This window comes from Melopsittacus undulatus, chromosome 12 (assembly GCF_012275295.1).
Source record: "Melopsittacus undulatus isolate bMelUnd1 chromosome 12, bMelUnd1.mat.Z, whole genome shotgun sequence".
NCBI classification, from domain to species: Eukaryota; Metazoa; Chordata; class Aves; order Psittaciformes; family Psittaculidae; genus Melopsittacus; species Melopsittacus undulatus.
Window position 1 is genome coordinate 11,394,710 of NC_047538.1, and position 26,641 is coordinate 11,421,350.

General features: G+C 47.2%; 1 protein-coding gene across 2 annotated transcripts in view; it reads right to left on the reverse strand.

Annotated features, from left to right (window-relative positions):
* The window catches only part of TAOK3 (TAO kinase 3), an 87,168-nt gene that overhangs the window by 5,884 nt on the left and 54,643 nt on the right, over positions 1–26,641 (reverse strand). Inside the window, exons 11-16 of one of the 2 annotated variants that reach the window (XM_031047842.2) lie at positions 26,245–26,326; positions 19,815–19,982; positions 16,814–17,020; positions 9,070–9,204; positions 1,415–1,651; positions 715–843 (exon numbers count right to left, since the gene is read on the reverse strand). In XM_031047842.2, coding sequence (XP_030903702.2) covers positions 715–843; positions 1,415–1,651; positions 9,070–9,204; positions 16,814–17,020; positions 19,815–19,982; positions 26,245–26,326 — 958 coding nt within the window. The remainder of the gene's footprint in view (positions 1–714; positions 844–1,414; positions 1,652–9,069; positions 9,205–16,813; positions 17,021–19,814; positions 19,983–26,244; positions 26,327–26,641) is intronic. The other variant, XM_031047843.2, reaches the window with a different exon arrangement.

A 26,641-nucleotide genomic window follows, 5' to 3' on the forward strand; every position in this document is an offset into this window, starting at 1 on the left:
GCTGCCTCCACAGCTGTGTTCCAATGCACCAAGAGGAAGAGGAGGAAGTGCTCTTAAACCTCCCAGGGCATAAACAGTGCAGCAGCAAAACAACACCAACACCCTCTGGTTGTCCAGGAAAGAGACTGGGTCAGGCCCCAGGGCTCCCTTCTCTTCTCTGCCCCTGTTCTAACAGGAGCCCCGTTGGGCTGAAGCTTTCTTTCAGGAGGACTCATGCTCAGTTCTCTATTGAAGCAGGTACCCAATGGGGTTCCTTGCTGGTCATTTCCTCACCCTTATGCTCTGAACAGCAAGTGATTTTTGTGTGTGCTGGGATGCTGGACTGCAGGGATGCAGTTTTGGACAGATAAGCTACAAATTTAGTTATTACTTTGTCTGATTCCTGTAAGTGACCATTAAACAAATGGCACCCGAATGGGTGCTCTTCACTTACAGCTTGAGCAGAAAAGCCTCAAACTCCCCAAAAACAGGTGAGGAAAAAGGGGAGGAAGAATTCTGTCAAGTCCCATTTCCCCTTGGTTCCAAAGCTCCTGCTCTACAGCAGGGTGTGAAGGCACCTCCAGCACACACTCATGGACTGGTTCAGGAACCTAAATCTGCTTCCAAGCCTGACAGTGTCCCTTAAACCCCTGGGCTGGGCCAGATTTATCAGAAGGAAAGGCTGCTTCATGTTCATTCCACACCCTGTCAGCCCTGGAAATGATGGTTTCTTGCCTCTTTAATCTTCTCCTTGCAAAGCTTGTATTGTTTCTTCTGACTTTCTAAAAAGGTCGCCAGGTCTTTCTTTTGCTGAGCCAAAATCTGTTGCTGGAATTTCTTTTCATCTGCTGCAGCTGCCTTTGCCTGCAAGGCACAGAGAGAGAGGGGGGGAAAAAGGAAGAAGAAACCACAAAGGGTGAGGAAGCAGGTCAGGAATCCAGCCCAAATCAGTGCTCTGTGGTGCTTTATGGGCTGCCATTCTCCCAGCACTGTGCTAGACAAAGCCACATGAAAGCTGCTTGCACAAAACCCCCTTAATGCCCACATATCTTTACGAGTTCCCTCATGCTTCTTACCTCTCTGCACCAAAACCAGCCCAGAGGGTGAAACCCCACTGCTTTACCTTAGGGATTCACATGTTGAGTTTTAAACAGGCCCAGGAACAGGAGCAAGCTCTGACCTGTGCTCAGCCAGGAGGCAGCAGCTCCCTCCAAGGGCCTGTCAGTCTGTCTTAGCCATCGCTTGGCTGCAGCATCAGTCAATGCCCATGGAGCCACAAGGCTTGGAGCTGGGAAGCTCCTGCATCAAAGTGACCAAGGCAGCTCCATACAGTGACCATGCAGGGAGGTTTTAGCAGTACTTCCACTGCCTTCTCTTAGCGCCCTGCTTCACTCCTCTCCCCCTGCCTTCATGTACACTTAAGGAACCTCCTCACCTCTTTCTCCATCACAGCCACTTGCTTCTTGGCCAGCTTCTCCAGCTCAATGGACGAGTTGTTGGCATGGGTCTCCACCTCCTTCTGCAGCTTGAGGCGGTGCTCGTCCATCTCGGCCTTCAACTTGTTCTCCAGGGCGATCAGCTGCTTCTGGTGCTGGCGCCGCATCCGCTTATATCCTGACATCTGTTCCCGCAACTCGTTCTCCTGCTCATGCTCATGGATCTGTCTTGTAACCTGGTGGTGGCACAAGGGGGACAAGTGCTACATGGTCTTCGCCATGGACACGGGGTCTCCAGATCCACTGCTCACCTGCAAACCAGACCCTAGGAACCCGCTGCTCCAGGTGTCAGAGGGTGCTGCTGTTCAACATCACCAGGAGGCCCCTGCAGTTTCCCTCTCCTGATCTTTACCCCTGCCTTGTCCCATGGATTCCAGGTGTGGTTTCAGTGCCACGGCACAACTAAAGGAAGCAGCAGGTTACTGATGACTGCTGGAGACACCAGAGGAGATGTGGAAACAGAGGTGGCTGCTGGACAACCTCCTCTGGACCCAGCCTCACATCCTGAGGGTGACATGGACTTAAAGCCTGCATCCATTCTAAGCCCCCTCCCATGGTTCCAAGTCAGTCCCTCAATACCCACCCCCTACATTCCTCCTAAAAAATGGCTCCTTAAAATCCAAGAAGATGGCAGCAGAGCTCATTCCCTACCAGAACTGGGAGATTCCTAACACGGGAACACCGTCCTGGAACAGGACTGATCAGATGGTTTCAGCAGGTTTTAAACCCCGCTCAGCTGAAACACACTCACACATTTCCATGTTCATTTCCATGCCCAAGTGTGGCCTTGTGAAAGGAAGGCAAAAAATCCAGTTAAGTTGTGCCAAGAATGGTCGGACTTTTGAATGGGAATGTTCCCATTCCGGAAGGAAAGGGGCCAAAACGGAGTTTTGTTTTTCATGCAGCGCCAGGAACTTCATGTATAAAGATCTGATCTCCTGCGTGACAGCCCTGGGAGCCAAAAGCTGGAGCCATAGGACATGTGCAGAGCTGCAGTCCCTGGCTCTGTGTGGGTCTCTCCTTCCACACTTCAGTATGAAGAGCTCAGCCCTTTGAGGGTGATCACTGAAGCTTGATGAACCAACAGACCTGCAAAAGCCTTCCAGGAGAGCCCAGAGAAGGAACTGGCACCTACCACAGGCATTCCAAGGCTGTTTGTCAGAGCTCTTTGAGAGTCAGATGTAGGATGGGATGTACCCACAGACCTCAACACTCTCCAGCAGCCCTGTGCTTCGGGACCAGTGTCTGATGGGAAGCAGCACTCAAGAGCTCCACCAGCCAAGCTCACCCAAGGCAGGCAGCATGCTGAGATGCTGCCTCCTGCCTCAGCTCAGCTGACTACCAGCACTTGGGAGCAGTGTGAAGAGAGGTGAGGAAGAGCCTTCCAAAGCCTTCACCTTGAAGCAGGTTAACAGCAATTTACAGTAAATGGTTACCAAGATTACAGTCAGAGTCCAGAACAGAAACAAGATGTGAAAGGATGAAGGTACTGGACAGGCTGTGTCTTCCCTCTAGCCCTTCCAAAGACAGCCCCAGAGAGCAAAGGGAACATCTGACTGCAAAGCCCGACTCCAGCACCAGGAAGGATGATAGTAGGTTCACCACCAAAGTCAAACATGGACTGATCACATCCTCCTTGTACAAGGAATGCTGCGATGCTATCTTGAAGGCAGCTGGGTTAAATACATACCTACAGCTCAGCAACTGGTGATAGAGCAGCCTTCAAATGCTTGAGACAAGGTAATTAAACAGATCTAAGACAGATGCCATGGTAAGTCAGGTTGGAGAAGTGACTGCAGAACACACACCCAGCATTAGCCCTGTGTATTGCTGTAGCTCAACCAGTGACACCCGTCCTGAACTCACACGTTTCACTCAAGTTCAGCAAGAGTGAGATCTCTGCCAGAAGCTTCCAGGTGATGGGAGCTCCTCTGAGGAGTCAGCCAGGACAAGGCAAACCCCCAGCATTTCCACAGGCCGTTTCCTATACTGAATGAGACACGACTTGGAGAGAACAGCTTTTGGTCAGGGACATGGAGATGTGGCAAGCACCATGCAGCAGGAAGAGATCTCCTGGGATGTGCAGGTCTGCAGCCATCCTGTGAGCCATGGGACCTCCTGCAGGGCATGCTCCATCCCAAGATGTTGGCAGAACAAAGCAAACAGTGAGAGCGTGTGAAAACCTGAATGTAAGATCCCAGCAGTGACTCTGCCATTCTCCCTTTTGGCCTCCTCTCTGATGAGTTTAGAATGTGCACTTCTTATTCACATCATTCACTGTTGGGGGTCGAGCATGGGCGCTTTAACAATTCACCTTTTACCCTTGCTGGCCTTGCCTGCTCCAAGGTGTGTATGTCGCTTCCAGTTTTACTCATCCCTACCATGACAAGAATTCCACCTTTGAAAGGTTTCACACTTGGTCTGGGATATTTACCTCCAACAATAGGATGCAATTACTCTTTGTAACACTGGCTGGTAAAACTTGCCAGTTGCAGAAGATGGGACATGAAAAAGCCAAAGGAAAACCAAAAGCAGCATTCCATTCCCAAAGACAGACGAGAAGGAGAACGGGAGACTCTGTGGGCATTGTGTAGATGTAATGTCTGCATTCAGCACGCTCAGCTATGGACCTCATTTATCACCATGATCTCCAATCAGGACCAAGAGTGTCCAGAACTCCATCTCTTGGGACCTTGGGGATCAAATTATGATCTCAGGGCATGGAGGAAATTGGGAGAAATTAACTTTAGTGACTGAATATGAGCAGTTCAGTGCCACAGAAGCACTTGAGACTGAGCACGGCAGCACATGAATGGAGGAAGGACTAGGGGGGTAAAGATTAAGGCCCTAATGACGGAACAGCTTGAGCTACCATGTTAGAAAGCATGTGGGTAAGTTCCAGTGTATGTTCCAGGGTCTCTTCTTAGACAAAGGTACTTGGAACTTTCTGAAGTCTTTCACAACCATAATCCCAGTGGTTATCATGGAAAAGAAAGATGACAATGGAATTGCTCCCTGCACATTTGCTGTCCACATCACGAGGAAAATGTTGGGATGCTTTGAAGCAGAACCCTGCAGCTCTATCTGCGGCATGCAATGATCCATCAGGTTATCAGCAGCCCCAAAATATCTGTACCAAACAGAAGGGGTTTTATTGAGGCATGACGTCTTCTCAGCTTCTTACCTCTCTGTCTTTGGCACACACAGAACTGAGAAGAGAGATGTCTTTTCCAATCAACTCCCACAGGCAGTTCACTTGCCATAAGATCCAAACTTCCTCCCTTCCACCTCTCCAAGAGTTTTGCTTTACATAAGGAAGTTGGGTTTAGCTTCTCCAAACCCGCAGCTCCTCAGAGCTCCCTTCCCTACACTGTTTAACCAGGATACTGACCTCTTTCCTATAGGATGCTTGTTCTCACCTCTCCATAACCAAACAAAACACTGAGCTCCTCTTTGCTGGATGAAGAAGAGCACTGAGTGAGACACCTTCAGCAGCCTCTCACAGCAAGAGAAGAACTTTGAGATGAGAAAGAACAAGTTCAGTACCTTTAGAGCACTACAAAGGCAGCAGACAGGGGAGTCCATTGGGAGCAACTCAACCATCTGGAATAAACTGTCACTGCTTCAGCAGGAGAGGATGCAAGAGAACAGCATCATATGGATGTACCTGGTTATGGAGTCAGACTGCCCTGGTGTCCTCTTCAGGGACCTGCTCACACCAGCCTAGACATGTGGCTCTGTGGATCCTGGAGGAGATCCCATCATTCTCTTGCTGGCATGTGGATGTCAAAGAGGACACCAAGGCCTTTGGTAGAGTCCACCCTGTCTGATCTTTCTATGAAATGTTAACTGTGAGATCATTCCATCTGAGAGCTGTCAAAGCAGCTACTGAGGAAACGCACGAGGTGGTGGGGAGTGAAGGGGTCAAAGCATGAAAGGCAACCAGGAACTGCACTTATTTAAAACACACCTTTCACTTCAAACCATTGAGGGTTGCAGTCTTACCACACACAAGAACCTGCACCTTTCTTTCTCAACAACTCTTTAAGCTCCAAGGCTTAGATTTCTAGTTTCTAGCTTACAATGGGTGGATGAGTGAGGGTCTGCGGAACAACACGGAGATGTGGCAGGTACCTGATCTCCATTTCAGACAGCAACTTCCCCTGCAACAGCAGGAACATGCAGCACATTTTCCACCACTGCTCCAAGCGAGTGATGATCACCAGTGCCACGGGAGTGCCATAAAACAGGGAGGAATGAGGGGAGGGGAGGTTGGTCTGCACAAAGAGCAGAGAAAGGTGGTCCAGAAAAGAGTGGCTATTAAACCTATTGCCTGAATGAAGACCAGAGGTAAGCTCCTTCAGCTTTCTTAGCTGCATGTGCTCATTTTGCCACTATCATTGGTTTTAACCTGAGTAAGCATCGCTGAAAGACAAGAACATTCCCACCTTATTTCATTATTTCATCTGGAATTCTGTCCGGTTCCCTTACTCTTCACATGATGCTTTGGCAGAGCAACAGGGCAGTGGAATCACACTGAAAAATCACTGGGACATATGGAGTGTAGAGCTTCTGATGGGAGCTCTCCTGTGATCCCTGCACTCACTGGAACTACTCAGGCTTGGTTTGGGAAAGAGACTCAGCTTCAGAGCTGAGAGCATCCTCCCAGCAATGCAACCTCTCCCCCCTCTGCAGCATCCTGACCTAAGGGGGAATAACAAGGAGTTAAGGGCCCAAGACTCTGGACTCCACCAGTAGGAACAGCATCACACACAGCCCTGGCCCCTAACCTCAGTGCTTTGCCCTGCTCTCATGCTGAGGGCTGGTGTTCAGCCAAGCCCACAAACGCAAGCTTTTCCACCCAAGTATTATTCCATACTATTGAATTTGGGGCCAGAACTCCCACTTTCATTCTCCGCAACACAAATCCCTTGATGCTCTCAACTGCATACCCTGTCTGTGGCCAGGAAGTAGCACCCTGCCGCTGAGCAACCAACTGGTGGTCAGCAGCAACAACACTAGGAACATTAGGACATGCAGGTTTGCTCAGCTTTGAACACTGTGGGCTCTGGAGCTCACATTCCTATGGGATTACTCTTTTCAAGATGCTGTTGAAAGAGTAAATTATCACAGAGAGATAAATAAAGCCAGAATTTCTGGTCTCACCTATAAATTCCAGACACATTTTGGTCCCTGTATCATGGCTGCCCTTACCCTCCCCATGGGTGCTAAGGGGGAAGGCATGGGAGAAGCCCACGAGCATCACCCAGTACTGAATGCATGGTGGTAAAGTGTGAGCCAGCCCCACCAGCACTCAATCCCAGCACGGACCCTGGTGGTGTTCCATCTACTGGGCAATAGGTTTCCAGTCAGCTTCCCTCCCTAGATTGCCATTTTGGACCACAAGGAAGTGGGAATGAAAGGTTATTAAAGGGAAGCCCATCACAAGGTTCACTGAAATCAAATGGAACATTTCTGTTCTAAACACAGGGAAAACTTCTCCCCCAGCACATAACCTCAGAGCCTACGGATGTGGCAACACCTCCTGGAGCACACCAAGGTGGTGCTTCGGAACTTGCCTGGGAAGAGGATGTGTGAGCACAGGCTGAGGACAACAGAGCTTTGACATGACACATACCCCCACGTGCTTCTCCAAAGGCCTGCTGGCTGACACAGTGAGCTAAGGGCTGGGATTCCCCTCTCCCCCCAAAGCTACTGCTCACCCTAAGCCCGATCCCAGCCATGCTCCGTATCAGAGCCTGTTCCATAGAACCCCAAAAGAAGAGAACTTCTCCAAGAAGCCAACCATCTCCCCCCACCCTGTATCAGTGTTCTCTTTAGCAGTACTGGGTCACCAAAGCAGAGAGATTTAGCAAACCCAAATGTGTAGGGAATTAAATCCCAGCCCCACAGGAGGCTGCCATGGGATTCAGGAGTGACCTTGGGACATCAGCTGCCTTCCCCAGAGCTCAGAGGTGTGGGAAGACCTCACAGTCTGTACCTTCATAGCAACACCTCCCATCAGCTCCCTGGGGCCCTTTGCCATGCAACACCTTCAAGCCACCCAAGCAGACATGTTCAAGGAAAACAGGAGCTATGGACTCTGCTGCTGAAGGCAGGGAAGAAGGTGCAGCAGCTTTCCACATGGAATAAGAGAACATGAATACATTCAAGGCACAGATCTACTCATCAATCCCATTGTATATCTGTTTGGAGTACAACACTTGAGTCATTCATCATTTCTTCCCTCCAGCCAACCTCACTGGATCTGACACTTCTTTGCTCAGTGCAGGCAGCAGTGTGGGCACTGCACTGGGTGCATGCACACACACACACACACACACACAAGGCAGAGGGTCTCCAGGAGCCCAGGGATCCTGCCTGTGTCAGGTCTGCTGCACCAAGCCCTCTAATGCACACGTTTCTAGGTCACTCCTGAACGTGGGGAGGGAAGGGGGAGCAGAGGACAGCAGCTCGAGGAGCACTCAGGGCACAGCTACCCAGAGTACACCTGCAATAAGAGATGGGACTCGAATGGAAGCCTCTGCCCAGACCCCTGAATGCCACAGCATCGGCAGCAAAACCAGCCAGGGAAAACCTGGGCTCCTGGCACTGCTGCTGCCTCTTCCCCTCCGCTCACAGCCCTGCACACACCGTGCCTGGTGCATGGAGGAACGGGGAGCGCTTTGGGGGCTGGAGAAATGGTGGTAGAGGAGGAAACACCCCAGCGCCGAGGCAGGGAGAGACAAGAAGGGGAGGGCTTGCTGGTGGAGTTTCGGGGTTGGTCTGGGATGATGTCATAGCACTGAGCAAGTGCCATGGCCGAGCCGTGGGTACTTTCTGCCGCTCCCCGTCCATCTGACCTCTAATCCCAGCACCCTCCAGTATCGACCCTGACATCTCCTTTTGCTTTAAAAGCCATTTTCCACCCCTTTCCCTGCCGAAGGGCTGCTGCCCACTGCAGCCCGTGCCGAGGGGGAGGCGGCACGGCAACTAACTCTTCCGGCACACACCCCTTTGCCTACTACAAAGGCATCCACAGCAATCACATTTGCAATAGTACAAATCCTGATGGATTCACCCCATCCCCCTCCTCCCTCTTTGTAAGCCCACAGCCCCGCTCCCTTATCCCAACCCAGGGATCCGGCTCAAAAATGCAGCCAGAGCTGCTGGAAAGAAATGAATGAATGAAAACCCAGGCGGCAGCAGCAGCAGCAAGCTCATTGTTTCAAACCCCACCGGCATCTGCATCCCCACGGCACTGAAGCAGATTCCACACGAGCACAGAGACACACTTTATGCACATGCAGATAAACACATGAACAGAAAGGGATAAGTGGGAAGGGGTGTGGAGGGTGGGGGGATATCAACTTCACCCTGGAAGGTGGCTTCTCTCACGCGTATTGGGAACACAGAGAAATGAGACAGAGATCACATTTTACATCTCACACACACAGAGCTAAAGCATCTTTCAGTGCAATATCTCGTTGCTATGCCAACAACAGGGAAAGAGCACATATTAGGAGAGGAAAGCCAGGGAGCCGCTGACCCGTTTGCAGCGGGAGAGGGGATGAGGGGTGCGGTGGCTGCTTACCAAAGATGCTGATTTGATTGTGGCAAAGCGCTCTCGGTTCCGGTAGTGGAGGGCCTGATTCTGCACTGACTGGGTAGGCCGCACCTCAGGCCTGCGATCCCTGTGGCCCACCTCATCCCTTATAAATACATGATCCTGCAGAAATGGATAAAAACAAGGAGAAAGTCCGGCTGTGCTCTTCCCGCGGCGGCTGCCTCGCTCTCACCCCTCTGTCTGCACAAGCGCGGCGGTTGGAGAGGCATAGTTCAGCTCTCTGCTAGCCCCGGCAGCTCCCACCGTACGAAATGAATAAGCAACACATTGCAGGCTCGGCACGTCAGCTGATCCGGAGGCTTCCGAGTCCCTCGCTGGGGCTGCCGTGGGGCTCTGGCTCTGCTCTAACCCTCCAGGGTTACATAGGTGCAGAGCCCCAAAGGATGGAGCCGCGGGAAGCGATGCAGAGCGGTCGGACTCCTCGGAGAGGTCGGGTTCAAGCACTGCAACCGAGCGATCCCAGCACAAACGTGATTCCCATGTCTAGCAAAGAAGGTGCTGTTCCCTTTTAACACCAGAGCAACATTCTGCCTCATTCCCTTTGCCGAGTGCTTCGTCCTCAATAGGGTTTCTTTGTCTCTCGTTTGCTATCTGCCGTGGAGGACGAGCATTCTGCCTAAAAGCATGGGCAGGCTGGAGAGCACCAGGAAAGCCTCCGTGACCACTCAGGGATCCTGCTTTCCAGTCATGATCCTGCACAGTTCTAGCACTTTCTCTCCACAGCCCACAAAGGATTTAATTCTTTTCCCCCCTTTTAAAGCAACAGCTCCCAGGTTTTAGCAGGAATGGTTCCCGGTACAACCTGCCTCCTGCTCACTGCACAGCAGCGCGAGGAGCAGCTCTGCATCTGCCAAACCAGCTCTGCAATGGAACAAAGCTCTCATCAGGCACAGAAAGGAGAGACCCCGACCACAAAGGGCACTGAGAAACACCACCACCAGCTTCCTGGTTCAAACGGTGACTGCCAAAAGTCAGCGCATCCACAGGTTACACCCTGAGGATGCAGCAGCCTTTGGACACCCGCAGCCGGCCCAGCAGCGTGGGCTCCATGGGGCAGCAGCAATGGTACCCAGTGGTGGCACATCTGCCACAGGCAGCTGCATGACTCCCATCCTCAAGCTCCTAAACCAACATGACAAAAACCAGATCCTCCCTGAATGAAATCAAGATTCCAGCTGTCAGAGGTGCACAAGCAAGGCTGCAAGTGCCTATGTCTGAAGGCAGAGTCACCAACCCTCGTGGCCTTTCTGCACTGAGGGCTTGCTGGTGAGCAGAAGCAGCTCTGCCACTCTGCCATGCCAGGGCAGACACCAGCAAGGTCAGAAATCGCTATGGTGAGGAACCAGCTGATATGGAGGAGCATCCCTACCATGACACTGCTGTCACACTGATGCTCCTTTCCCACTCTACAGGCCCCTGCTTCCCCTCTGTACCATTCTCAATTTCCAGCTGCTTCTCACTTGGATACACACAAAGAATCCCAGCTTGGTTTGTGTTGAAGGGACCTTAAGCTCCTCCAGCTCCAACCCCTGCCACAGGCAGGGACCCCTTCCACTGGAGCAGCTGCTCCAAGCCCCTGTGTCCAACCTGGCCTTGAACACTGCCAGGGATGGGGCAGCCACAGCTTCTCTGGGCACCCTGTGCCAGCGCCTCAGCACCCTCACAGGGAACAGCTTCTGCCTAAGAGCTCAGCTCAGTCTCCCCTGTTCTGGCAGGTTCAAGCCATTCCCCTTGGCCTGTCCCTACAGGCCCTTGTCCCAAGCCCCTCTTCAGGTTTCTCACAGATCCCTTTAGGCACTGATGAGAGCCCTGGGGGAGCTTCCAGTTCCTGAAGTGATGCTAAAGAGCAAGTCACTCAAAACCAGTTAACCCCCCCCACCATGTGTCCCTATGTGGATTAAGAAGCTAAAATAAACAAATAACTAAAACCTGTTCCCTGGGGCAGTTAATCCCTGGATATCTAAAAGCTGGATATAAAAGCTGCCACCTAGATATTGAAATGGCTACTGCTGGTGCACTGTTGGAGCATCTTCCAAGGCACATGGAAGATGCTCAAACCCACGAGTCTTGCCCCAACAGGAGTCTACAGAATAAGAAGCTGGAGTTTCCTCCCTGGATTCCTGTGCCAGTTCTACCCCACATCTTTCCATCCTCCTCAGTGAAAAAAAGGCTTCACCAGGTCCTGCCCTTAGCACAGCACTTGAGGAAGATCTGCTCAGCACCACCGCTGTGCATTTGTAAGAGCAATGCTAATAGCATGCTGCCAACAGCACTTTCATTCTAGGTTCAAGGTATTCTCACCAGACTTCTTCTTGATAACACTCAATAATTACACTGAGCAGGGAATTTGGGGGTTTGTTTTCAGAGCAAGATGCAGCTTGTTCCAAGGAATTTTAGTGGGGAAACCACCCCACACAAACACATTGCTTCAACAAACCTCCTAGGTGAATACAGTACCTGCTCAGAGGACAACTGCAACAAGCAAGCTATGGAAGCAACCAGAAAACATCCCAGTAGGTAGATAGGAGTTGCTTGTTTTCCTATGGGAAAATCAATGAGGATTTTGGCTCTTTCATCACAGCAAAGCCAGGCAGACAGATCTATAAACTGCATTTGAGATTTACATTTTTTCCAGTACATTACAGTGTCATACGGCTGCAGTGACTCCTTGCATCAAGTTAACAAAGCAGAGGAAGGAGTCCCATCATCTCCCATCATTTAGAGACCTCGACCTCAAGCTCAGACCACACTGCACTATCCCGAAGCTAAACCATCAACTTCCACCTCAAAGACAACATTCATTTGCACACTGCAGTTTCTGCTATGCACACCAAAGAAAAACCATCACAGACACTGTTTACACAAGAGGAGTCCCCAACAGGAAAGGGTTGCCAGTCTCCTAGACAAACAGGAAAGGCAATTTCTGAGCCCTAGTAAGGACTTCAATGGAATTGCAGCAAATCCCTTCCTTCTAAGGATTTAAATAGCAAGGGATACAACAACGTGCTATTGCTCACTTTAACACATGGCACTAAATGCCTGGATCATCTACAGAGAGGTCTAAGTATTGGGAGTCACCAACCTGCCTGACATCATTCCAGAAGGTCCGTGAAGGATCATCACTGCTGGCACACGTGAGCCAAAACTCACCACGTCATTACCTAAATCAACTTTACATCTCATAAAAACAACATCTTTTGCACGTATGAATCACAAGCGTTGGTATGGAGGAAAACACCCTCAGCTTTGCCTCAGCTGTGACTTGTGCAGAGCTGCTGTGCTAGAGTCCCCTCCAACTCAGTGCAAGTGCTGCACATGAACTACAGCAGGGATAGGTGACACGTGCAGGTTAATGCAGTGGGTTTGGAAAGGCACTCAGCATCCAACAGCTATTACAGAAGGATATCTGCATGACAGACATTGACCAAGAGCTTGTGATGATCAACCATAATCCCTGGCAGTGTTCAGGGCCAGGTTGGACAGAGCCTTGGGTGCCATGGTTTAGTGTGAGGTGTCCCTGCCCATGGCAGGGGGTGGGAACTGGATGATCTTAAGGTCCGTTGCAACCCAAACCATTCTATGAAAATCCTCTTTGCATCTTTTTGTTCTAAACTAGATTTTAAGCAGAGGATTCCCTGACATCAAAAGGAGCGTGACCAGCAGGTTGAAGATGCTGATCCTGCCCCTCTACTCTGCTCTTGTGAGACCTCACCTGGAGCATTGTGTGCAGTTCTGGTGTCCTCAACATAAAAAGGACATGGAACTGTTAGAACAAGTCCAGAGGAGGCCACGAGGATGATCAGGGGCTGGAGCACCTCCTGTATGGAGACAGGCTGAGAAAGTTGGGGCTGTTCAGCCTGGAGAAGAGAAGGCTGCATGGAGACCTCAGAGCAGCCTTCCAGTATCTGAAGGCAGCCTACAGGGATGCTGGGGAGGGACTATTCATTAGGGACTGTAGTGACAGGACAAGGGGTAATGGGTTGAAACTTAAACAGCAGAGGTTTAGACTGGATATAAGGAAGAAATTCTTTACTGTTAGGGTGCTGAGGCACTGGAATGGGTTGCCCAGGGAGGTTGTGAATGCTCCATCCCTGGCAGTGTTCAAGGCCAGGTAGGACAGAGGGTGCCATGGTTTAGTGTGGTGTCCTTGCCCATGGCAGGGGGCTGGAATTGGATGATTTTAAGATCCTTTCCCACTCTAACTACTCTATGATTCCCCGATATTTTTATTGCCCAAATTTCATCCTCTTAAGTAGTGATCATTTTAAGGTTGAAGTTGCTCCAACAAGTCTGCATTGCAGCTGAACAAAGCCATACCACAGTGGCTTTCTGTTTAGAGTAAAGGAGAACAACCTTTTTACTAGTATAAAGTTTTATGGAAATAAAAGGACACAATGGGGGAGCATTCTCAATCTTACCACTTGGCATAGTCATTTAGGACAACAAAACAGGAGTTCTGGGAAGCCACCTGTACACCCACTAACATGTACCACCAGTGGAACAAAGCAGATGGCAAACTACCTGTGATGCATCAACTGATGCCTATACTCTTAGGGAGCCAAAATCTTCATCCTCACTTTAAGGTGAATTAACTGATACCTATCTAGTTTTTAAAGCTGGGTTATGTGTCTGAAGCACAGTGTATTTGGAGGTTAAGTCCCTGCCCTGTTTTGTCTTTGGTTTTTTTGCTCTCTGATACAATTGAGTTTGCATTACAGCTGTCATCTACTCTTCAATCTACTCTGCAGTTCTCAACCTGTGTAGCTGAACAGCTGACTCAGCTCTCAACAGGAGATGGACATGAGAACATCTATCCATAGGGAAGATGATCCCTGGATGGAGGAGCATGGTTAACTGCCTTCAGAAGACAAATGTCAGAAAACCAGAGCTCTTACACTGGTCATATTGGGACTTACATGGAGGAGGTCACCAATCTGAAACCTGCAAAGGGGCAAAGAGAAGCTCTGAGCAGGACAGGAGGACAGCTCATCCAAGCTGGGCACCTGAATTTCCTGCAAAGAACTTGCTGGTGATTAAGGCATCCTCCTGAAGAAACATTCTGAGGATGGACAGGGATTGCAGAAAGGGAAGATGCAGGCTTTATGCCACAGCAACAGACATTATAGCACTTTTTTCCTCCCAGGAGTTTAGGACATAGCTATAAGCTAGGTTATACAAAAAGCTGCGCATTCACTTATGCCTTATGAGTACTTTCTTTCTCTCCAGTGATTTTTCTTCCAATCTACAAGTTCTACTGTGCTGATAGTTGGGCATCACCTTTATTCTAAGTACAAGTTTAGAAACACAGAGCCTTACTGCTGCCCCAAAGCCTTTGTGTTGTGGGAGGGGTGAGGCTGTACCTGCTTTTCATGGAGGATTTATCACAAATGCTATTCTCCATCAGGCAAAAATCAAAGCATCATCACCAATACACCCACATAATACAAGCAGTTGACTAAGTATGTGCATCAGTGTTTTCCTTTTAGCCTTTAAAGGCTGATTAAATACAAATCAAAAGCTTAACTTAAACCTGAACCTCAGGTTCTTTCCATCTGGTTTGAGATTAGGCTCCAGAGTGCTACTGATCTCCCTACTCCTCACCTGCTAGAACAAAACCCAGTTGTGTGGAGCAGCTTCACCACAGTTAAAGCAAGCACAAACTGAAATGTCTTCAGAATAAGAAACTTCACCTTAAAACCAGAGTGGGATGTATGTGTATTTAAATCCCCTCAAGTGTCCTGCTCTGATTTTAGGCTTTTCATGTGTGTTAATATCTACACAAAGCAATTTTCCATTTAAAATAGCATTCTCCAAAGTAACAGAGAATAAATAAAACACAAAAAGCGCATACTAAATTAAAACAAGACATTTACAGACTGGAATACGTCACGCTACTCATAGTCCAAATTCGCCTTACACATCCATGCACTGGAAGGTAACATTAGCCGATTGAGAAGGTACCTGCTCCACTACAGGAGCTGGTAATCACAGCCTGTTGTTAACTGTTTTATAAAGGCCATCAGTGCAGAACTGGGGTTTCTGCTCCCAAAATTACCCTAAGAAAGCTGTGTTAAGAGTTCTACAGGTGATTTCTTTTACAATACTTCAGTGTGGCGTGTGCAGGAGAGCCTGTTTTTTTACACCCGCTGACAAAAGCTTCCATGTGGTGACATGTTGATGCATTCTCCTCAACTGAACGTCTTAATCTCCAGAGAACAGCAGTTACACAGAAGACAAAGAGGCCTGAGTTTGTAGCCTCAGAAATCTCCCGGTATTTGTACTTTAGAAGTGTCATACAAGCACTATGGAACAAAAGACCATCCTTAAACAAAGCAGGAACATCAATTCTTTCCCTAATACCATTTCTGTCTGATGGGAGTGGCTCACATTTTGTTTTCATCAGCTGTCATGACACTGATCAGTGCTACACCAAGCACTCAGTAACAGCACAGTGTATGACTCCAGTGTAAATCAGTCCCTCAAGCTTCTATTTTAATGCATTTGACTACTTAACAACGTAAAATCGAAGTTACTGTGGGTTTCTGAAGCCTACACAGAATGCGAAGGAGCTCCAGCTACCATCACCCAGAACATCAAATCACTTGCACTGCTCTTCATTTAAGGATGGTGATGGGCTGGCAGTTTAGGCTTCACACTGTTTTCTTCAGAAAGGTGGAAATAAAGTCTTCTCTGAAAATGCTATTACAAATGTATTTCAGAAAGATGGAAAGCCCTGAGAACTATGCAGCTGATCTGCCCGGATCTTTAAATATGAAACGGAAGCTTTTGGTAAAAAAGGTAAGCCCTTCTATAAGCATTTCAATATTCAATGACACAAACACTGTTTCAGGAGGGAAAATTGCTTCCAAATATTTTGTTAGTTAGAGCCAGGCTTTAGTGTAACCTTACAAATGAGAAATTCCTACTTTTCCTGCTGCTGGAATGTTTCAATTCCTCTGGCAAAAAAGCACATGTACACTCTGAAGCTCTTTGCATATGCAATCACACAACTTACATTTTACTGCCTGCTAGCAAATGACACCACTAAGGCCAAGCCAAAGCTATTTTAGTCCAATGACCTTAGATTAGGTGCCAGCTTACAACCAGACAACTTCAGATTGCTATCTAGCACTAAGGAAGTGAAAGGCAACAGATCACAACATGCAGCAAACGAGCAGAAAGGCACTGTGTGGAACTTGACCAAAACATACCTTGTGGGAAGGGTCCAAAGCTCTGCACACTTCCACTTCTCATGAGGGGAATCCAAGTGCAAGGAGATTTTAATCATACATTGTGACTGGTAAACAGTTTGCTGCTACGACCACTTGTCACCATACTACATAATACAGTACCATCATTCACAAGGAAACAAGGACTGTTGTTACAAGCAGAGGTGAAGTAGTGCACATGCAGGGCCGGGTAAGGAGGCATGCAGTAAGTCTGTGTGACCCCTGCCTAGACACTGAGAGCACTACCTTTCATTAGTGACCTCTGGTTTACTTTCAGAGGTTATTTAAATGCAGATTAGCTTTTAAACAGGAAAAAAAACAACCACAGAACTTGATTCTGGCAAGCCCAATACCAGCTCCTGCTCCCAGCAGATGGCTCAGCACAAGACCACAACACACTGATGCTTGGGCCCTATGCAGGCGAGCCAACACAAGCAATAGCAGGGACTGCAGGAAGCTACAGAGAGCACTATAGAACATACCTTCTTATGAACAACGGAGGAAGCGGAATTAATTGTGCTCTCATCACTATGCATCATGACCAGTTCAGGGTTGCTCTCATCCAGGACCTCCTGCATGCTGCTCACACTGCTGCTCTGACTGCCTGTGCTCACAGACATACTTGGGATGGAATGGTTGCTGCCCAGACTGTCCATCTTCCTACTCAGGTTTGATCCATGCTCACTGTCCTATGAAACAAGGGGCATCAGTTACAAACACTGCAGGAGACCACCTGCCCAGCACATGCCTTCAATGCCCAGAGCTTCTTTTACAGGTGACTCTGCAGAGTTACAAGTTCTTTGCTCATTATTTTGGCAACTACATTTCCCAGTTATGAAACACTCCATGTGGGGCAGTGAGGTTTTGCCTTTTCCCCTGTAATCTTACTGCATCAGGCTTCAAGCCAGTTTTTTCTATGTATTAGTAAGTCTGGGCATGGCTTTTGGCTTGAAGAGGAGAGATCCAGGAATACTGGATGGCTGGTGGAAGGAGTCTCATAATTGAAAGGAGTGATTTAAGTCTGTATTAAAACAATATTCTAAGTCAGGATAAGCTACAACACATCTTGTGCATCAGAAAACACGTGAGACAATGAATCCATTTGGTTTCTTATTTAATAAATAGCACGTGATGCTTAACAGGCATAGAGGTTTTAACCTCCATGTCCCAAGCAGTCAGCAATTACATTTTGTCTTGCTAAACACCCCTTTAGCCTTGTATTTTCAGCCAAGATAAATTCTTCATCCACCTTTAAGCAGCTGACTCAGAAGAGCCTGCATTGAAACTGCTGTAAATATATATATAGCTTTGATTCTACAGACAAACATCAGATGTTAGCAGCTTCTCTTCTTGTTGCATACTCATACAAGCACAGTAATCCCAGAGTATGCGCTTAATCTGGCCTGATTCAGGAGAATTTATGGAGTTCTGTGAATAACTAGTGGCACTGAAGAGGCTTGCAAGGAATTCACAGTGAGGACCAAGAAGTCCAACCATCCTTCAGCATCCTTCAGGCCCAAAACAGCTCCAATTCACTAAAATGAATGGCCTGCCACTGCACCCAGACTGTCCTGGCCTCCAGAATGAGCCTGGGGAGAATCACATTACAAATCACTTCAGAGGGAACTCATTTTGTTGGGCACTGACAGAAAGCTCAAAGTGCCAGATCTGAATTTGATTGTGTGATTATTTTTGAAGCAATCAGCAGATCATCAGTGTGACAGTACTTCAAATCCAAGAGCACTGTTCTAGAGAGAACGTGGCCACATGAGAACTAAAGTATTTCCAGGATGCTGATAGGAAGCTGCAGAAGAAATAACCAAGCATCCAAGACGAGGATATGGCTCTGTAATTGATGAGTGTATATGCACAAAGGACAGGGATGAGATCGCATGTCCAACCTTAACACTGGCTTCCTGACTTGAATCCTTTCCAAATGACCTTAAGTTTCTTGCCAGAGCTCTGAGGAAAGCATTAGTAATATTTTAAGTGTTACAGATTTGTAATGCTCCTTTCCCACCTTAGAAAGCCTGGAGTAGAAAAAGGCACTGTTTCATCACATTTGCAGCTCAGCAGCTTCTGTTAACCCAGTAAGTAGTAACTGAAGCACGTGCTATGTTTCATTTTCACTGCCAAGTTAGTGATAAACATGAGCAATACAACTTCCTTTCATGGTACACAAGCTCGGTGGCAAAACACAGTGCAGAGCATGCTGTGCACATGCAGAGTAGGGTGAGCTTCATTAGTGTTAATTTCTGGATATACAATAATCTCCCCCTTACTTGAGGAGCAGGGACAGGAAGAACAGAAGAAAATACATCTTGAAGTCAACTGCTACCACATGTATCCCATTTCACTGTTGAGCTCAGATCAACAGCCAAGTGGGAAAGCCATTCCCTTGTGCTTTCATACGCTGTCACCCCCCCCCCCCCCAGCTTTTTACACATGGGTAGAGAAAGCTTGAAGGTTTCAGTGCAGAAGTCTGCCTATCCTCCCATCTCACAACTCAGCTTGAGGTTTAGAAGTTGGCTATCTGGAGGGTTAGAACAGAAGCACTTCGTAGCTTTAATCACAGTGGCTGCTGTTCTTACTCCTTCTGGGCATCTCCTCCAAGTGAAGGACAGTGCTAAGTGCCAGTCCTCTCCTTCTGCATCTGAAACCCAAGCTCACCCATTTCTTAAACCAGGGCTCTAGTTTAAAGGAACAACTGCCATACACAAACCTCAAAACCAAGTCCTTGTATATGTGCTGAGTTTGAACATCTCACTGTATATTATCTGGCCATATTGAGCAAAAAGAAATACAAGCACCAATCTGCCTGTCAATTCTGTCTGTGGAGAAGCAGGCAGATATTTATTTATCCAATCTGCCTGCATGAAGTGACACTGTAAAATGACTGGTTTCCTTCTCTAAGCCACAGTTAGTGTCAGTTATCATACACTGATTAAGTGGGTTGTTTATTACAAGATTTAAACTGAAGCTAAATTTTATGTCTTTAACCTTTTTCTTTAACATTAAAGAACTTAAAAAAGGAAGTCTTACTCTTCTGGTGATTTGTTTTTCGGCTCCTGAGAGACCAATCACCTTACAGTGAAGTTATGGCAGCTGAAAAAATACTAACCAAGCGCCCTTGCCTGTGCTTACGAGCAAGGGAAGCTCAGGCTGTCACAGACCCTCCTTCACACAGGCTGTGAGCCACTTCCTTCTCCCTCCAGATGAGTTTCTTCCATAAAGCTTTCAGAAGAAAGGCCACCACATGGAAAACATCCAGAGTTTCAAAGCTGCCATTAAATGTACAGCTAACAGTGAGTAAAAGGGCTACTGACTCAGGTTATGCTGTCTCTTTGCTGATCCAGGTGATATTCCAACACAAGATGGATTACACCCTCTCCTAGGCTGTGCTTGTTCTGCCCCATTAAGGAATGTCTCACTTGCCTAGAAATTATCTCTAACAGTGCAAACGGGAGAACAAACTCAAAGTACCTCCTCCTCTTCCTGAGACTCATTCAGGGGCCCATTCCGGGTCTCCTGGAAAAGGATCTTCTTCATTTTCCGGTACTGCAGGTTGTCCAGTTCACGCACCGCATCTTTTGTCCTTTGGATGAGGTCTATGAGCACCCGCGGTGGTCGGTCCCGGCGGACAAAATCGTGCTGAATGAAAGGAAAATGCATCACCTCAGACATGGCACATGTTTGATGTCACAACAGGAACACAGTGACTTGAGACACCTGAAATGACAGCTCCTGTTCAGTAATTGGGCTGTTCATATCCCATAGTTGCTAATACTCATGAAGAAAGAGCCCAAACATATTGAGCAGTGAGTACACCAACTGTGCTCATCACTATGTCAAATAACCAAACTGATCACACTACACACTGAGTTTTGAAGTGTGGGTTGCAAAATATTTGGTTCAGAAGGTCTCTTAAGCACAGAACTGAAGCCAAAGGCAGAGTACAGAGAAGTGAAGGCAAGATCACTTTGCTGCTTGAAACTCATGTGTGTGTAGAGGAGAACATGGAGAAACTGGCTAGTGGATGGAGTAGAGACCTGGCCGACCCTTTGCAAGCTCCCTCTACTCCTGACTCCCCAGTTCACTTTCCTGTCTCAAGTGGAACAGTTTGGAACAGGGTCAGGTTTTCGGAGCTCTCCAGGCAATGCAGCTGATTTGTCCCTTCCTGAGTTCATTCACCTGAAGCAATTGATAGGCCAAGGGGAATGACTTGAACCTGCTCGAGGGGAGACTGAGCTGAGCTCTTAGGCAGAAGCTGTTCCCTGTGAGGGTGCTGAGGCGCTGGCACAGGGTGCCCAGAGAAGCTGTGGCTGCCCCATCCCTGGCAGTGTTCAAGGCCAGGTTGGACACAGGGGCTTGGAGCAACTGCTGCAGTGGAAGGGGTCCCTGCCCGTGGCAGGGGTTGGAACTGGAGGAGCTTTAAGGTCCCTTCCAAGTCACACCGTTCCATGATTTTATGATAGTAGGTACAAGATGGTGCTGCTTCAAACCCTACAAAGGACTTCAGGATGAACAAAACACGTGAAGGACAAAGATGGATCAATCTTAAGTATGCAAGTCTACCTGCCTAAGCTACATGCAGAGATTTATCCTACATCTACCTATCCCAACTCATATAAAACCAGGAAGAATATTACAAGGTTTAGTTAAATATATAAGTTGAAGCATAATTTGTAGGCAGAGTTAAAATAAAGTCAGATTCTTATCTGATTTCTAATACATCCTGCTAAGGATGGAACTGCTTTAAGCCCAGGTTTTAGGTGCAGACTTAACAATAAACTCTTCAATGGAATTAAAATACACAGTTACAAGCTGTTCTCTATCAGACACATTCTCCTGCACTGTACAACTGGCAATAGAATATGAAAGCCTCACAGCTTTCCCATTGAACCTCTGACTTGATTAGGCAGCCCAAGCATACACTTGCCAATCTACATGGTTTCAGTAGAGTTGGGTATGTTGCCTAGTGTGTACTATGTGAGACAGCCTTAAGGCACAAACATTTCCTAGAAACATCAGATGTTCTAGAAACATGAAAAATGAAAGAGAGAAATGGGGGGAAAAAAGCTGTTCTTTACTCTGCAAATGCTCCAATGGCCTTTTGTTAGAGAGCCTCAGTGGTTGGACCCCACATGCAGATAACACCTCAGGAGGGTGATGTCTGCCCACTTGGCCTCACTGCTCTTCTGTGTGCTCATGGTCTCATAGGACAGGGAAAAGCATTTCTACCCTCAACACGTGGTCATCCCTCCAGGTGAGGAGCTGACACATCCAAGAGTGGCTGGAGTAACCACTCCATGAGCCCAGCCCACCCAACACCAGGAGTCTGGTGTACAAAGCGGCTAAAGGGATGAGCTGATGATCTTGCAATGATTTGTAAATAAACAGGGAAAGTATTGTGCCACAGGCTTACTTCTTGCTTTTAAATGAATTCAGACTGTTTTGCTAATGGGGACAGCTCGTCCCTTATAGAATCATAGAATAGTTTGGGTTGGAAAGGACCTTAAGATCATCCAGTTCCAACCCCCCTGCCATGGGCAGGGACACCTCACACTAAACCATGGCACCCAAGGCTTCATCCAACCTGCCCTTGAACACTGCCAGGGATGGGGCATTCACAGCTTCCCTGGCCAACCCATTCCAGTGCCTCAGCACCCTAACAGTAAAGAATTTCTTCCTTATATCCAGTATAAACTTCCCCTGTTTCACTCTGAACCCATCACCCCTTGTCCTATCACTACAGTCCCTAATGAAGAGTCCCTCCCCAGCATCCTTATAGGCCCCCTTCAGATACTGGAAGGCTGCCAGCCTTTTCTAGCCATTTCTTTTTGCTAGTAGCGGTGGTGCTGATGTTTGAATTGTAGCTCAAAGTTCTAAACATCATTTCACACAGAAGCAAAACCAATCAATTCTGCTCCTCAATGCAGATAAATCAGCATTTATTTCTCTGTAAAGAGCAACAATCTGCAGCTTATTTATGATTAGAAAAGGTATTCAGCTTTATCTCACTGTAGATAATATTTAGAAAGCAGTAATGCATTTGGATCAAGAACCCTGTACTTAAATCCATCCTACATGTGCAGTGTCTACTTAGTTATGCGTATTCTTTACCAGTGTAAAAATTCATTTAACTGGAAGAGGATTTGCTTCCTATTCAAACACTACTCAAGTATTAGAAGGAACCATATGGAAACTGGTGAATGCCCCATCCCTGGCAGTGTTCAAGGCCAGGTTGGACAGAGCCTTGGGTGCCATGGTTTAGTGTGAGGTGTCCCTGCCCATGGCAGGGGGTTGGAACTGGATGATCTTAAGGTCCTTTCCTACCCAAACCGTTCTGTGATCCTATGTTGGCTGAGTGACTAAAACAAATCTCCTGGGAATGTCATGCAAGCTGAGAAAAACATGAGGAAAAAGAAGTGCTTCATGCAAGTGTTATAATTGCTTTTAATTTCAAAACTGAAAACCATTAGTGAGAGTTTCTGGTTGTGATTTTTAAATGTCAGCTGCATTTTAATCCCACTACAACCATCTGACTGTTTCCATCCAGGACAGGGAATTGAAATGGGATTAATTTTCAAACACAGCATTGAAAATTCAGTTCCCTTTAAGAAAAGGTGGCCCCCAAAAAATTGCTTCATCCCTGTTTACCGCAAGGAAGTGAAAAGCCATCAGAGGACACGAATCTTCTCATCTAAGAAGCTTTAGGGAGAGCTACTGAAGGAGGGATCATCTTGGCTACTGTTCTGAAAACCTAAAACCATCTAAACAGACTGACTATAGATGATTTAAGATCTCGGCCCCAATTGTTTGTACAGGCTCCAATCTAAGGTACTCATGAAATCATATCCTTTGGTGAACTCACACTGTTCCTAGAGAGCAGAGAGCCTGCCAATCCACATGAATGAATCATTCCTGAAAGCCACAACACAAACCTATTAGCTGGTCAGAGGATTGTCAGGGTGTCGCAAACAGAACCAGCGAACAAAACGCTGGTGCTGTGCCACAGCACAAACGCATCACAGGACAAGAGATACACCAGGAGCTGAAGAGAGAGTACAGACGAGCTCGTTCATCAGCCTTTACCTGGAGAGTGAAGGCCTGAGTGTTAAATATTCCCTGTGGTCCAGGCTTAAAGCAAGGACAGAAGCGAGCGCACAGCTAGCTGTTCAGTAAAGAGCGCAGGGCTTCGAGTTCTCTCCTCAAGAGCCTCAGAAACATCCATGAAAATGCATTTTACTGAGCTGAAAGAGCAACAAGAGAAGCCATAAAACAAAGGCGGAATGGTAGCCTTAGAACAGAAATCAGCATGAAAAGGCTGCCAGGTAGACACCGAGCAGCAATCTAACCTACTGCGGAAATGAAGCGAAACGCCCGATGGAAGCAGCAATTCCTCTGCTCGGATGTTTAAGGCAGCTCTGATTCCTGTTTAGCTGGTGTGGAACAGCAGCATGCCATGCAGCAAGCAGAGGAACAGCAGGGCCACTCATCCATTTTAAAGAAAGGAAATACTTAAAGCCTGATGGAAAAGGGGCTGGATGGGATTTCACCCATCCTCACCTTCTCATGGAAGGCAGCTCCTCAATTTCCCAAACACAAAACGCTTGGAGTTATAAGCAGTTCCTATGCTTCATGGCAGGGGGTTGCAAGTGGATGATCTTACGGTCCTTTCCAACCCAAACCATTCTATGATTCTCTGATTCTCAGGTAAACTTCAACTGGAACTTGTTCATGATCCACTGACAAAGCTCTGGCAGTCCCAGCACAGGTCCCCTCCTACATGCTCTTGGCTACCATGAGCCTGTACAAGGCACTTTCCAAACCCACAGTTACTGTCAAACCAAATTTTAATTGATTTGGTCCAGTATAAATTATTATATGGGATATAAATTATTAATGGGATATAAACAACTTCTGGTTATGGTGGTTTGATCAGGGGAAGATGTTAACCTAGACCTAAACTGTTAGTTCTACTTTGAACAGATAAATATGATATGTGAAGAGAGAACAGAAGCAAGCATGTTACAGGATGTTAATGAATCAAGAGGGATTGCTCAAAATGCATCTAGGACAAAAAAAATCATTGGAAAATGGAGACCAGAAACACAGAAATACAATGCTACATGACTAGAAAGAAGCTTAAAGAGTGGGATGCCTGGCATACAGAGTATGTTTGCTAACTATTAATATGAGGAGGGATCTACAGCTGGCACTAACCAATAAATCAGTCAGGGCTTGGGCACCAAACAGCAATCAAAAGAACACAGCATCTGAACCTCCTCCTGTAACACCACAGAGCAGAGCCAGCCTGTCCCAGCTCACTAGCTGCGTAGTAGTGCCAGAAGCACCCATGTAGCCAGAGGAACTATGGACAAATCCCCCCACTAAACCAAAAAGTGCATCAGAAAGGCCCAAATGAATGATTTACAACCAAAGGCTGAACTGAGAATCACTGAAAGACACATACTCAAAAGGTATGAATAACAAATTCATCATGCTCACATCAGCATTACTAGAGAAAAGGGCCAAGACAACCTTCCTGAACATCACCTGTGTCTGTCAAAAGAGAACCCTATAAAAAGTCCCCCAAAAGACAGGACAGGGCAGTTCAGAGCACCCCACACAGTACAATCCTGAATTGCCAGGAGATAAACTTCACTCATCCAGTCTCTTCCCATCTCTAATACCCACATCCCTTTAAATAATCGGCCACTATCTGTAAATCCTTATTAAGAGCTCAATCCTCTGCTCATGTGGAACACTGTGCTCCAAGTACTACTAGCTCTGCAGAAGAGCTGCTATTGCCCAGGCATCTTGTGAAGCCTGGTTAGAAGTAGCAATTATAAGGACTTTTTAGGTTTTCTATCACTTCCACACAGAAAGCTTGTAGTACATTACATATATAATGTAATTATAATAATGCTTAATTACATATAAGCTTGGTAGCAAGCATTGCCTGTTACACAAGAGAAAAGTAACATTCTTCCTTACTGGAGATGGTAAGCAGGGTTAAAGAATAAATAGAAAGGAGCATTAGCAAGTTCATAGCTACATTACTGTACACAGAAGTGTGTAACTGCTCCAAAAGGCTTTTGGCTTTCACACAGGCTGCACCAAGTTAGTTTCCTCACTCTCTCTGCCCTGCAAATGGGGACACCTGCAGTTTCATCCCTTATTCAGAGACCACAGAGCGCAGCACAGTCACAACTCAGGGCATCCTACTGACAGGTCAGTGTAGCAGAGAGGCTGGTCAAACCTCCTTCATCAAAGCAGAAGGAAACACACTCCTCAATCCTGCCTTCACAGAAAACCATTGGTTGGAATTCACTTCTGCAGGACAGACTGAACTAACGCAGGTCTGGACCTGCTTGTCCTTGGTAAGACTTCCAGGTGAAGTATGTACGGGATTGTCTTAGAAGAAAACACATTAAAAAATAAGAATCAAGATTAAATCCTTCTGTCCCCTCATGCTGACAGGTCCTTCCTTCAGCTAAAACTTCCTGTTACTCACACCAGTATCCCAAGCTCTCTAACACAGGTATCAGCTCTGCAGATCTGTGGGGTGTAACAGGAGCAGTGTGTTGGGCTAGTACCCTGAGTAACTCCTCACTCAGAGTGTCTCTGTTCTACCACATAACCTACCTCTACTCTTCCCAGTAGTTTCACTCAAGCATCACATTATAAAGACAACTGTGATTGCCCTAACAGGCAGAGTCAGGAAACAAAGTTACTTCAGCCCAAAACACACTTTAGAAGGACCCCAAAACTCTCTTGATTCAACTGAAAGCAAAGCAAACAATATTTCTTTTGGAAGGGGTTAAGTATTTGTTCCCCATCTGTACAACTCTTTCGGCAGACAAACAGGGTTGTTTTCCAACTCTCTGGAAAAGACATGAAAAGTTACCCGTAAGAGATCTGTGGAGGATGGCCTTTCCTGAGGTATTTTCTGTAAGCAGTAATCAACAAATCCCCTAAAGGAGTCTGACCTGTAAATCAAAAAGAAACAAAAAAAATAAAGGAAACAAAAGTTCTAGACAAAAGAGCAGCTCAGGAGCTGGAACAGACACAAACTTATCAGGGCAAAGCAAAAGAAAAACCTGGGCTGGTTTGTCCTTTAGTTCTAGGGCAGAGAAATCGACTGGACTTCTCTAAACTCCGAGTAAGTCGATGCCGTCAGTTCTCTCACTGGTTAAAGACTGTTGAAACAACCATGGATGCCCAGGTATCCCCAGCCACAAACTGAAAACCAAGCAGGAACTGTGTGTACCAGTCACTGGTTTCAATTTGACTTTGACTACTTA